General features: G+C 49.4%; 1 protein-coding gene across 1 annotated transcript in view; it reads left to right on the top strand.

Annotated features, from left to right (window-relative positions):
* Window positions 1-653: 653 nt before the first annotated feature.
* WASHC3 (WASH complex subunit 3) overlaps window positions 654-14,122 on the top strand; it is a 26,124-nt gene continuing 12,655 nt past the window's right edge. The window contains exons 1-5 of the mRNA XM_077265616.1: window positions 654-866; window positions 1,222-1,320; window positions 3,103-3,168; window positions 5,158-5,280; window positions 6,768-6,887. Of these exons, the coding sequence (XP_077121731.1) occupies window positions 816-866; window positions 1,222-1,320; window positions 3,103-3,168; window positions 5,158-5,280; window positions 6,768-6,887 (459 nt within the window). The 5' untranslated portion in view covers window positions 654-815. The remainder of the gene's footprint in view (window positions 867-1,221; window positions 1,321-3,102; window positions 3,169-5,157; window positions 5,281-6,767; window positions 6,888-14,122) is intronic.

Here is a 14,122-nt window from a genome sequence, read left to right as displayed (position 1 = left end):
CAAGCATCACCCCCTTCCCCATGCAAGCATCACCCCCTTCCCCAGGCAGACCCCAGCACGCAGTCCCATGCAAGCATCACCCCCTTCCCCAGGCAGACCCCAGCACGCAGTCCCATGCAAGCATCACCCCCCTTCCCCAGGCAGACCCCCAGCGCGCAGTCCCATGCAAGCATCACCCCCCTTCCTCAGGCAGACCCCCAGCGCAGTCCCATGCAAGCATCTCCCCCATCCCCAGGCAGACCTCCAGCGTGCAGTCCCATGCAAGCATCACCCCCCTTCCCCAGCGTGCAGTCCCATGCAAGCATCACCCCCCTTCCCCAAGCAGACACCCAGCGTGCAGTCCCATGCAAGCATCACCCCCGTCCCCAGGCAGACTCCCGGCACGCAGTCCCATGCAAGCATCACCCCCTCCTCCCCAGGCATTCCCCGTCCAGCCCCATGTAAGGAACATCACCCCCTTCCCCAGGCAGACACCCAGCGTGCAGTCCCATGCAAGCATCACCCCCGTCCCCAGGCAGACTCCCGGCACGCAGTCCCATGCAAGCATCACCCCCTCCTCCCCAGGCATTCCCCGTCCAGCCCCATGTAAGGAACATCACCCCCTTCCCCAGGCAGACTCCCAGCTCGTGCACGAACATCCACTTACCTGACTTGTGACTCCCAATCCCGCCATGACATCCACAGCTTCCTGATGTCTGCTCTATGGAGGGTGAGGCGCCGCCCCTTCTGGTCACATGGGCCTGACGTCAGCAGAGGCTCTTACAGTCACCTGACTGTCAGAGAGGGAGGAAGTGCTGCGGCTCAGCCTCACTGGGATGGACGAGGACGGGCTGCCGATAGTTGGCTCTGGCATAGACCTCACTAAGGTGGGTGCTGATTCCGGGGGCGTCACTGCACGACTATGCTGCAGCCTCTAGTGTTCCCTGTTATCAGCCAGACTATACATGTCTCCATAAACATGTTCGGCTGTGAAGGGGTTACTGTAACACCCTACTGTACACCGGGAGGGGGGAGGGGGGGGGGGTGTTTGGCAGTAGGACCCTCCTAGATCACAGCTCTGTTCTTTGGCTCAGTGGCAGCGGGTTATGTGAGCAAGCCTGACCCCCTATTCACTTCTATGGGAGTGGTAGCAGTGTGTGTTTCCATAGAGGTCTGACCCTGGTCCTATCCTGCGCCCCATACGCCGGTACCCTGTAACCGCCTGCGCTTCTCCTTCCACAGGTCCCAGCCATCCAGCAGAAGAGGACCGTCGCCTTCCTCAACCAGTTTGTGCTGCACACCGTCCAGTTCCTCAATCGCTTCTCTACGGTTTGTGAAGAGGTTTGTCCCATTCCTACTAATGGAAGGCCGTGTACAGTGGCCGTGCTGGTGTAAAATCTGACTAGTGCAATGGGATTATCACCTACTCCATTCCATCTGGTGGTGGGCGCGGGGCCACGCAGTCAGACCCCACCAATACCTTGTTCCAAGTCTGCAACCTTAACATTAAATCGTCGGTTTAAAAGGTCTGGGCTTTTTTTTTTTCATTAAACTGCTCATGAACACTGATCTTGGTACTTAAAGGGGACCTATTAGCAGTTTTTGGCTTATAAACCATGCCAGTCACCTTTAATAATCATGTAAGTGGGGTCCCTACAGCCCCTTTCTTTCCTCATAGCTGCCCCTGCATATACCGATGACATGGTGCTTTATAGATATCTCGCCCGCATGCACAGTGTGTGCTCCGGTCCAATGGGCGAGTCCAGATTGCGATCAGCGCTGCCCCATTTCCGTCATACACCACCTCTTGTATCAGGATGGGTGCGGATAGCATCTGGCTCCTGTGCAGTGGGGTCAGAGACCGGCAGCATGAAGTCACGTAATGCACGATCCGGCTTCACTTCTACGTCACCGGCATCCACTTCCATCCAGATGGACGAGGTAGTGTTTAAAGGGACGGGGTGGGGGGAGCTGGATTCGACCATCGCCCGGACCACACAATTTGCATGCAGCGTGGCACCTGAATAAAGCGCTTATTCGCAGGCCTAGAGGTGCACCATGAGGGTATAAAGACTTAGGAACTCCATTGACATGATTTTAAAGGTGATGGACATGGTTTATAAGGCAAAACACTGGTGACGGGGTCCTCATAGAGCCAGAATTCCATATGGTGGGTGCATGGGGCCAGGTCTCTGTGTAGAAAGCTGGGATTCACCTAAACTGGACTGTAAAAACAATGGTAATTCTAATAACGTAATAACAATTAGCATTAAAATGAATATGTAGATCGGCAAAAGTATTAATATTATGAGTTTTTTAAATGATTTGGGACACCTCAGAATAAATAGTTTAATGGTACGAAAAGTATATATGGGGAAAATATTCTATCAAAAAAATTCCCCTCATTAAGGCTAAAACACTAATTAGCTATGCATTAAAAAGGAAAACGAACAACATACACACAAGACCGTGGAGGATTTTAGAAAAGGATCTATGCACCCAGATATAAATGACGTATTGAGGGATATAGGTCTGATGGGAAGAAAAAATGATCACTAAGTAGCTCTATTGTGTGGTACTGCCTTGTCACAGAGGTTGGCACCCTAGACGCAGCATAAGTTGTGGCACCCTCGCTCAACGTAGACTTTCCCTCACTACCCCTAAAGCCCTACACAAAATCCACCCAATAACAGCCAGTAGAGCATAAAGAATAGCATCCTTCTTGGGTACAAACCTTGCCGGCCCACTGTTTACTCGGCATCAGAATAAACCAAAACCGCATCCATGTAAGGCTAGATTCACACATTCCTATCTTACCATCTGTGAGAAATGGACTGATTTATTTCTCAGGTGTCCTAAGAAGGAGGTTGGAGCTGTCCACACCGGTAGTATAGATGCATCCGCTGCTGTAATTAGAAACCAGTGGGTGCCGTACCAGCTGGTGATTGCAGCTAACAGAGGAAGATACGTTTCTGGCACAACCAACTAGATAAAAACTACGTTTATTGAATCAATAATGTGCTTCCCGAGAATAACAACCAGCACTAGGACATGCCACGCGGATGTCTGCATGCTGCCTAGAAAATGCATAACCCTCTCCATCTCTTCCATTACCTGTTTCAGAAACTGTCCGCCCTTTCTCTTCGTATCCAGCAGATTGAAACAACACTCAATATTTTAGATGCAAAGGTTTGTTGAAACCAATAAATATTGGATCTAGATTATTTATTTATTTTTGATTTCTGTAAATAGATTGTTTTTATGTTGAACCTGTCCTCTGTTATTTTGCCGTCGGACACATCAAAATCCAGCAGTTTAACTGAGCTCTTGTAATGTGGGGGGCAGTTAGTTTTTGCATATCAAACTGCTGTAAAGTACGTGGTGTAGAGACTGTACTTGGCATAACAAGCCGTATTTTTCAGACTATAAGATGCACTTTTTTTCCTCTCTGCGTCTTATAGACTGGATGTACCTGTTCTGGCTGATCTGAGGGAGCGGCTGCGGTGGAGCAGCGGGTCACAGCAGGCTGGAGCCGGCGGCTGTGGTTTACTCCCATGACCCCTGCTAAAGAGAAATTAATATTTACTGCATTCCACACCCATGGACAAGGAGGGCCGTGAATATTCATTTCTTTTTAATAGTATCCTGGTATGATTGGCCCCCATCCTGGTATGCATGACCCCATCTTTATTATGGTATGATTGGCCCCATCAGAAAAGCATAAAAAGCAAACCATTACACTTGCCTTCCTCCACTCCCTCACAGCATCTTGTTCTGGTGCCAGTAGCTGTTTTATGCTTGTAATCATCACATGGCAGGACATCATGGGCTGCTTACAAGCAGAGCACAGTTGCCAGAATACTCACTGCTCTCCACTCCGGGACTATGTGCGTGGAGGGCAGTGACTATTCATTGCTCTTTAGTAGCGCGCACAGTGTCAGCCGCAGGATTCCTGCAGCTGCCGGGCGGTCATGTGTCCCCACTACTAAAGGGAATGAATATTCAGTGCTCTCCACTCCCATAGGTGTGGTATGCAGTGAATATTCATTCCCTTTAGTAGCGGGGACACGTGACCACCCGGCAGCTGCAGGAAGCCTGCGGCTGACAATGTGCGTGCTACCAATGAATAATGATTACTCACTGCCCTCCACACACATAGTTCCGGTGTGGGGAGCAGTGAGTAATCCAGCAGCTGTCCTTCGGCTTGTAAGCAACGCATGACATCCCTGCCGTGCGCTGCTTACAAGCATAAAGCAGCTGCTGGCACCAGAACACGATGCTGCGAAGGAGCACAGGGAAGGTAAGTATAATGTTTTGGGTTTTTTTTTTATGTTTTTCTGATGAGACCATGCATACCAAGATAGGGATGAGGGGGACCATTCCTACTAGGATAGGGTTGAGGGGGCCATGCCTACCAGGCTAGGGATAAGGGAGACATGCCAGGTTGGAGGACCATGCATGCACACCAGGATGAGGATGAGAGGGGCCATGCATACCAGGATGAGGATGAGAGGGGCCATGCATACCAGGGTAGGGATGAGGAACCATGTGTATCGGGATATGGATGAGGGGGCTATGTATGCCAGGATATTAAGTATAGAATTGACCAAATTTTTTGCTTCAAATTGTTTTTCTAATTTTCTCCTCTAAAACCTAGGTGCATCTTATGGTCCGGTACATCTTATAGTCTGAAAAATACGGTACATTCAAGACAGGGGAAATACAGGGAGATTTCAGCTCTGAATCCTACATGTTTGTGAATGTAATTCTGGGCAATAATATATTGTTACTGTACGTGTTATTCAAGAGTATAAGGCTAAATTAGTAGATTCAAAGGGTGCCTTGCCCTTTGGGAAACCAACGATTTATTTAAAGATATAGATCTAATATATTTCTCTACATGTGTATATACTCGCCGTTGCTCCGTAGGCAAGATGTGTGTTCCTGTAAACTGTGACCTGCAGTCCTATGTCAGAATTACAGGGAGTGGAGCATCTTATTTTTCTATAGCCACGTATATATACAATTTCCCTCCCTAAAGGCAATTTTCTAATACTTTTATATTATGGATCTGTATTTATGCAGCACTGTCTTATCCAGGATAGTCCTGACATTCTTTCACCTAATAACAGGAGGTTACTTTGGGATGTTTTTCATATCGATGTTTCTTAATTTCAGCTTTCTTCTATTCCTGGCCTAGAAGATGTTAAGGTTGAAACTCATTCGTCCAGCAACATCGTCAATGGCAATTTGCAACCGCAGTCGGTCCCAGAATCTACTAAAGATATACCACAGGCAGAAGTAAGTGAATTTACTAGTTTGCTGTCATGACATTGCTTATATTGGGGCTTTCTGAATATCCGTTGAGGTCGAGAACCTGTTTTCAAATTCCGCTCCTCATCAACTAATAACAATCTCAATTTGTTTTAAGGGCTCATACAGACATCCATAGATCTCGGTCAGAACGCGGACCACTAATGCACAGACAGGCCGCAACTTTCCTTACCCAATCTTGACCGCTTAATATATGTCTATGAAGCTTTCACGCTTGGGTCGGGAGAGGCGCGGCCCGTCTGTACATTACTGTCAGATCTCGAATTGATGTGCATGATCATCTCAATAAATCTAAACAGTACATGTTAACTGTCCAAATTTGTAACCCTACCCGATATGTGATGTGCAGGAAAGCTGATCCATAGAGCAGGCTCAGGAGCTGAGTCTGCACCATTTATGTATTTTACAACAGGCACCTGTCTGTATCTGTGACCTTCAGAGCGAACTCCGATCACTTCATTTGAACCCTTTACATGCTGCACTCAATAGTAACCCCTTAGTAGCTCTATTCCTCCACATGCTGTGCTTAGAGCTCATGCTTTTATTTTGTTGCCCTCAGTCTAACAGCTATCCATGCTATCCATGCACCGAAAACCGACCGAAACTTTATGCATTGAACTGAGGATTGTACCTGTAAATAAAACATATTAATTCGCAACCTTCTTCTAGTGCCAAGTTCTTCTATATCGTTAATAGTAACCCCCAAAGAAGGATTAAAAAGTAATCATGAAGTTGACTATACCCCAGAAATGCTGCCCGTAAAAATAAGTTCTCATAGCATTTCATAGAATAAAAAAAAGGATGGGTCTCAGACTATAGCACTGGAAATATTGCCATACAAACAAAACCCTACTTTTTTCACCATTTCACTCACAAATATTTTTTTTCGCAGTTACCGTATTTCATTTAAATTTTGATAAAACCAAAGAAATGAGCCAGATCATAAGTTGGTGTACATGCAAATGTGAAGGAGCACATTCACACTGTGGTCATTACATAGACAAAACCCAACACAAAACTCAAAATGAGCAAATACCCTGTAGTAAACAAATGGTAATAGTACATGTAAATCACATAGGGTACTTAGTTATTTTGGTAAAATGTAAAAGCTACCCCACCACGATAAGGTGTACCCAGTCGGGACCGTCCTATCATGAGTCTAGTATTAAAACCTTACCTAGTATCAGCCGACATCTATGTGAATAATTTTGATAAGTTAAATAGTGTCTGGCAAAACTCAAAAATGGTCTGGAGAAACAAGCCCAAAAAAAAATAAAATTATATTGGAAGACTGGGAGAAACAACCAAACGTTGGCCATGTTGGAAAGGAGATAATGAGAGCAATCTATTTGTAAGCAATTAAATTCCGAACTCCTTTATATTCTATAGACAGAAATATTAATTTTGACACCTTGACAATCTTTCTTTTCTCCTGTTGCCGTTTTTTTTTTTAGGTTATTCAGCAGAATTCCATAAATGATAATGCCTTACCGAAGGAAATAGGACAGGCTGAAAATGTTCTCACTGTGGCAAAAGACCCAAGATACGCCAGATACCTAAAGATGGTCCACGTGGTAATTTCATTTTGTTAATATTTATGAAAATAAAACTGATATCTGCGGTAATACAGGCCCGCTACAAGATGATCTTATTATGGGCATCAGATCACCCAATGCACTATACTAGTCCCTTTTCTGGAGCAGAATAGAACATGAAATAGCAGATAGCTCATAGTTTTGAAGACTTTTTTTTTTTTTTTTTTTACTATAAAGGAAATCTGTCATCTTATGAATGCTGCCTGACCCACGGGCAGTATAAATCAGTGAGCATGTGTATGCATATCGAGTGATCTTATCAGTTAACTGGGATCTGTCAGCAATCTTTTGCTATGTAATCTGAGAGCACCATGATGTAGGGGAAGAGAGCCTGATTATAATGATGTGTCACTTACTGAGCTGTGTCTTGCTGTTTCAGTACAATCCGTGTTTAATCAGCACAAGATTCTCCCTACAGGACAAGTTGCCTTATGTTTTGTACACTGATTAGCAGCTTTATGTCCATATACGTTGCAAAGAGAAAGATGCTTGTCAGTGGTGTGGGGGTTACATCATGCACAGCTTTCAGAGCACTGCTAGAACTGCAGCTGAGAAAACGGTGATAAGTGGTTTATTGCTGGGATCAGGGTTTTTGTCTTTGCATCATGCTGCTGTCAGATTACATAACAAGCCTCCTGACATATTCCCTTTAACCTGTTCACCCCCAGCCTGTTTTATTGACCAGGCCAAATTTTACAATTCTCACCAGTGTCACTTTATCTAGTAATAACTCTTGAACGCTTCAACACATTCCGAGATTGTTTTTCGTGACATATTGTACTTCATGATAGTGGTAAAATTAGTTTGATACGACTTTGTTTATTTGTGAAAATGTCATAATTTTCAAAGATAATTTTTTTCCACACCAAATAGTTCATAAATAACATTTTGCACATGTCTACTTTACATCTGCATCATTTTTAAACAATTTGTTTTGTTAGAAGGGTTAAAAGTTGACCATCGATTTCTAATTTTTCCAACTAAATTTACAAAACCCATTTTTTTTTTTTTGGGGGGGGGGGGGGGAGACCGCCTCACATTTAAAGTGACTTTGAAGGGGCATATGTGACAGAAAATACCCACAAGTGACACCATTCTTAAAAACTTCAACCCTTAATATACTCAAAACCACATTAAATAAGTTTATAAACACTTCAGGCGTTTCACAGGAATTTAAGCAATGTGGAAAGAAAAAAGGAATAACTTTTTTTTTTCACATCACAAAAATGTTACTTTAGCCCCCAACTTTGTTTATTTTCACAAGGGTAGTGAGAAAATGAATCATAAAATTTTGTTGCGCTATTTTTCCCCGAGTACCCAACACACTATATGTGGAGGGAAACTACTCTTTGGCTGCATGGTAGGACTAGGAAGGGAAGGAGCTCAGCTTGATTTTTTGAACGCAAAAGTGGTTGGAATCAAGGATGGACTCCATGTCGTGTTTGCAGAGCCCCTGATGTGCCTAAGCAGTTGAAACCCCCCAACAAGTGACCCCATTTTGGAAACTAGAGTCTGGAGGAATGTATCTAGATGTGTGGTGAGCACAGAAGTTAATAACATAATAACATTTAGTCTTGAAAATTAAAAAAAAAATCTTAGTTTTTCCCACAAATTTCAGCCTCAATTTTTTTATTGTCACAAAAGTAACAGGAGAGAATGGAGCCCAAAATGTTGTTGTCCAATTTCTCCTGAGCACGCCAGTACCCTATATGTGGGGGAAAACTACTGTTTGGACGCAGGGCTTGGAAAGGAAGGATTGACGTTTTGCAATCCCCTAATGTGTCTAAACAGTGGAACACCACAAGTGACCCTGTATTGAAATTAATCTAGTGTTTTCCTGATATGTTAATTTTAAATGTGATTGCATACTTGAGATGTGTAGAATGCATCATGTTGGCATATGTGAAATGTATAATCAAAATACCAGACAACCACATTGTGACTATACCATGCGTAAAGTTACGCCAAACAAAACCTCCAAAGGAGGAAAAATATTAACCCACTCCATATATACACATAGAAGAATTGGAGGAAATTGAGTATTTCGGGTTAAAAAACAAGTACTTTATTACAAATTTATCAAGTGACATAAATACAATACAAGAGATAAAAGAGAAAAAGGATGATGTGCAAGATCACAAGCGCCACCTACCCCCTAATAATACACAAGGTATCTGAAGTATATAATGCGTGCTCTAAATAAGGTGCACACATATGACCAAGTGGTCTATACATACATATACACTCACTGGCCACTTTATTAGGTACACCTGTCCAACTTCTTGTTAACACTTAATTTCTAATCAGCCAATCACATGGCGGCAACTCAGTGCATTTAGGCATGTAGACATGGTCAAGACAATCTCCTGCAGTTCAAACCGAGCATCAGTATGGGGAAGAAAGGTGATTTGAGTGCCTTTGAACGTGGCATGGTTGTTGGTGCCAGAAGGGCTGGTCTGAGTATTTCAGAAACTGCTGATCTACTGGGATTTTCACGCACAACCATCTCTAGGGTTTACAGAGAATGGTCCGAAAAAGAAAAAAAATCCAGTGAGCGGCAGTTCTGTGGGCGGAAATGCCTTGTTGATGCCAGAGGTCAGAGGAGAATGGGCAGACTGGTTCGAGCTGATAGAAAGGCAACAGTGACTCAAATCGCCACCCGTTACAACCAAGGTAGGCCTAAGAGCATCTCTGAACGCACAGTGCGTCGAACTTTGAGGCAGATGGGCTACAGCAGCAGAAGACCACACCGGGTACCACTCCTTTCAGCTAAGAACAGGAAACTGAGGCTACAATTTGTACAAGCTCATCGAAATTGGACAGTAGAAGATTGGAAAAACGTTGCTTGGTCTGATGAGTCTCGATTTCTGCTGCGACATTCGGATGGTAGGGTCAGAATTTGGCGTAAACAACATGAAAGCATGGATCCATCCTGCCTTGTATGGAGCATCTTTGGGATGTGCAGCCAACAAATCTGCGGCAACTGTGTGATGCCATCATGTCAATATGGACCAAAATCTCTGAGGAATGCTTCCAGCACCTTGTTGAATCTATGCCACGAAGAATTGAGGCAGTTCTGAAGGCAAAAGGGGGTCCAACCCGTTACTAGCATGGTGTACCTAATAAAGTGGCCGGTGAGTGTATATTTCCAGAGCAACGCTTACCAGCAAAAAATCAATGGGGTAGATGGCACCAGATTGCATCCAAGAGCGCCCCAATGCACGTTTTGCCTGTTGGTATTTAGCTTTATCAAGGGGATCTATAATATAACGCTGGGAGCGTCACTCTGTCCGAAGCCTCTATAGACAGCGCAAGCGCCGGCGCAGTCTGGACCCCACAGAGCGACGCTCCCAGGAGATCGCGGTATGCGTAAGCGCTGAACGCACAGCGCGATCTCCAACAGAGAAACGGACGAGCCAGGAGGCGGAGGGTGAGTATACTTACCTGTCCCGTTCCACCGACGCGCTTCCGGGCCGTGACTGTCCCCCTGCTCCCGGAATCGGCGCCTGCGCAGTCCGCGCTTTCCGGCGCCATATTCTTGAAGACACATTGCAGTGTCTTCAAGAAAATGGCGCCGGAAAGCGCGGACTGCGCAGGCGCCGACTCCGGGAGCAGGACCCAGCACAGCCGCCGCGCCCAGCACAGCCGCCGCGCCCAGCACAGCCGCCGCGCCCAGCACAGCCGCCGCGCCCAGCACAGCGGCCCACAGCCGCCGCACCCAGCACAGCCGACCACAGCCGCCGCACCCAGCACAGCCGACCACAGCCACGCACAGCCGCCCACAGCCACGCACAGCCGCCCACAGCCACGCACAGCCGCCGCACCCAGCACAGCCGCCGCACCCAGCACAGCCGCCGCACCCAGCACAGCCGCCGCAGCCACGCACAGCCGCCCATAGCCACGCACAGCCGCCGCACCCAGCACAGCCACGTACAGCCGCTGCACCCAGCACAGCTGCCGCACCCAGCACAGCCATCCACAGCCGCCGCACCCAGCACAGCCGCCGCACCCAGCACAGCCACGCACAGCCGCCTACAGCCACGCACAGCCGCCTACAGCCACGCACAGCCGCCTACAGCCACGCACAGCCGCCTACAGCCACGCACAGCCGCTGCACCCAGCACAGCCGCCGCACCCTGCACAGCCGTCCACAGCCGCCGCACCCAGCACAGCCGCCCACAGCCACGCACAGCCGCCCACAGCCACGCACAGCCGCCCACAGCCACGCACAGCCGCCCACAGCCACGCACAGCCGCCCACAGCCACGCACAGCCGCCCACAGCCACGCACAGCCGCCCACAGCCACGCACAGCCACGCACAGCCGCCCACAGCCACGCACAGCCGCCCACAGCCACGCACAGCCGCCCACAGCCACGCACAGCCGCCCACAGCCACGCACAGCCGCCCACAGCCACGCACAGCCGCCCACAGCCACGCACAGCCGCCCATAGCCGCCGCGCACAGCCGCCCATAGCCACGCACAGCCGCCCATAGCCACGCACAGCCGCCCATAGCCACGCACAGCCGCCCATAGCCACGCACAGCCGCCCATAGCCACGCACAGCCGCCCATAGCCACGCACAGCCGCCGCACCCAGCACAGCCGCTCACAGCCACGCACAGCCGCCGCACCCAGCACAGCCGCCGCACCCAGCACAGCCGCCCTTAGCCACGCACAGCCGCCACAGCCACGCACAGCCGCCGTACCCAGCACAGCCGCCAAGAGCCACGCACAGCCGCGCACAGCCGCCGCACCCAGCACAGCCGCCCACAGCCACGCACAGCCGCCCATAGCCACGCACAGCCGACCACAGCCGCCGCACCCAGCACAGCCGACCACAGCCGCCGCACCCAGCACAGCCGCGCACAGCCACGCATAGCCGCCCACAGCCGCCGCACCCAGCACAGCCGCCGCACCCAGCACAGCCGCCGCACCCAGCACAGCCGCCCACAGCCACGCACAGCCGCCCACAGCCACGCACAGCCGCCGCACACAGCACAGCCGCCCACATCCACGCACAGCCGCCCACAGCCACGTACAGCCGCCGCACCCAGCACAGCCGCCGCATCCAGCACAGCCACGTACAGCCGCTGCACCCAGCACAGCCGCCGCACCCAGCACAGCCATCCACAGCCGCCGCACCCAGCACAGCCGCCGCACCCAGCACAGCCGCCGCACCCAGCACAGCCGCCGCACCCAGCACAGCCGCCGCACCCAGCACAGTCACGCACAGCCGCCCACAGCCACGCACAGCCGCCCACAGCCACGCACAGCCGCCTACAGCCACGCACAACCGCTGCACCCAGCACAGCCACCGCACCCTGCACAGCCGTCCACAGCCGCCGCACCCAGCACAGCCACCCACAGCCGCCGCACCCAGCACAGCCGCGTCACATACAGCCGCCCGCACCCAGCACAGCCGCGTCACATACAGCCGCCCGCACTCAGCACAGCCGCCCGCACTCAGCACAGCCGCCCGCACTCAGCACAGCCGCCCGCACTCAGCACAGCCGCCCGCACTGATGGGGGCGCAGGATGGAGCAGCACGTGATAGGATGGGGGCGCAGGATGGGAGCACATGACAAGATGGGGATGCAGGATGGAGCAGCACATGACACGGTGGAGTAGCACATAACAGGATGGGGGCGCAGGATGGAGCAGCACATGACACGGTGGAGCAGCACATGACAGGATGGGGGAGCAGGATGGAGCAGCACATGACACGGTGGAGCAGCACATGACAGGATGGGGGAGCAGGATGGAGCAGCACATGACACGGTGGAGCAGCACATGACAGGATGGGAGCAGCACATACCAGGATGGAGACCATATACCAATATAAATGCTCGCCACCCGGGCGTAGAACGGGTTCAATAGCTAGTAACTCTATAACTGGGCAAGGACCTTTATATCCCATTGGTAATCATTCAGGGCCGGTCACATGTTGTGACCTGGCCAATCACATCAGCATATGCGGCGCGTGCGCACTGCGAGCCGCAGGTCCTACACCGGCCGCCGGCGTCAAGCACGACTGCGCATGCGCGGGAATAAAATTCACCGCGCACACGCAGAGGGCTGTGAAGACGCCGCGGCAGGGGGAGGAGCCGCCGCAAGAACAGCGCGCACGCGCACAGCCGAGTAAGTATAGAAGATACACATCCATATGGGATTTAACCCTGTGTTCACATACATAGCAGTAGATAATCATCCAGTATAATAGTAATCCCCAAGTCGCTGTTAGTCCTTGAAAAGTATTCGTGACAGGGAATCCTCATGCTGAAATAGTCCATACATGTTGAGTGCTGGATACAAAATCACCAATGTACTGGGCTCAGTAGAAAGAAGATAGGATGTAGCTGGAAACATATGTAAATACATATGGGCATATTCCGGTCCGTGCGAAATTTACTAAAAACTGTAAAGATAATAGAAAAGATTTAAAAATTAAAACATTAAGAACAATATTAGGATCTAGAACCGTGATCAAGGGGGTGCACGATGATGAAAAAAAGGGGACGATTTCGTGAATTTCAGGGAATAGTCTATTAATCATAAGAACGAGGAAAAGCTCAATGCGTCATTTAACCCATTTGGTACCATAGTGTTGAGGCGCACTATCCAGTTTGCCTCTCGTTGGGCCAAAAGTTTTTTATAATTCCCACCCCTCACCCCCAGGTGTAGACTCTCGATCCCCCTGACCCGAAGAGATCCCGCGTCACAATTGTGAAAAGTCCTAAAATGACGCGGGATTGTCTTCAGCTCAGAGGGATCGACCACCGCCTCAGCTGCGCGAATGTCCCGGACATGCTCGCGCACCCTTACTCTGAGTTCCCTAGACGTGAGGCCAATGTAAATCCGGGGACAAGCACATGTGGCATAGTAGATGACATTACTTGTGCCACAAGTAATGTGCTGTCTGATTTTAAATTGTTTGAGGCCATCTGATGTTTCAAAAGTAGAGATGCGCTGGACATTCGCGCAAGCCAGGCAGTGGCCCCACTGGAAACACCCCAGAAGGGGGCGCTCTTGGATCCAATCTGGTGCCATCTACCCCATTGATTTTTTGCTGGTAAGCGTTGCTCTGGAAATACATATATGTATGAATAGACCACTTGGTCATGATATGTGTGCACCTTATTTAGAGCACGTGTTATATACTTGAGATACCTTGTGTATTATTAGGGGGTAGGTGGCGCTTGTGATCTTGCACATC

The sequence above is a fragment of the Ranitomeya variabilis genome, chromosome 5, assembly GCF_051348905.1.
Source record: "Ranitomeya variabilis isolate aRanVar5 chromosome 5, aRanVar5.hap1, whole genome shotgun sequence".
NCBI lineage: Eukaryota > Metazoa > Chordata > Amphibia > Anura > Dendrobatidae > Ranitomeya > Ranitomeya variabilis.
This window is presented reverse-complemented; position numbering and strand designations above follow the sequence as displayed.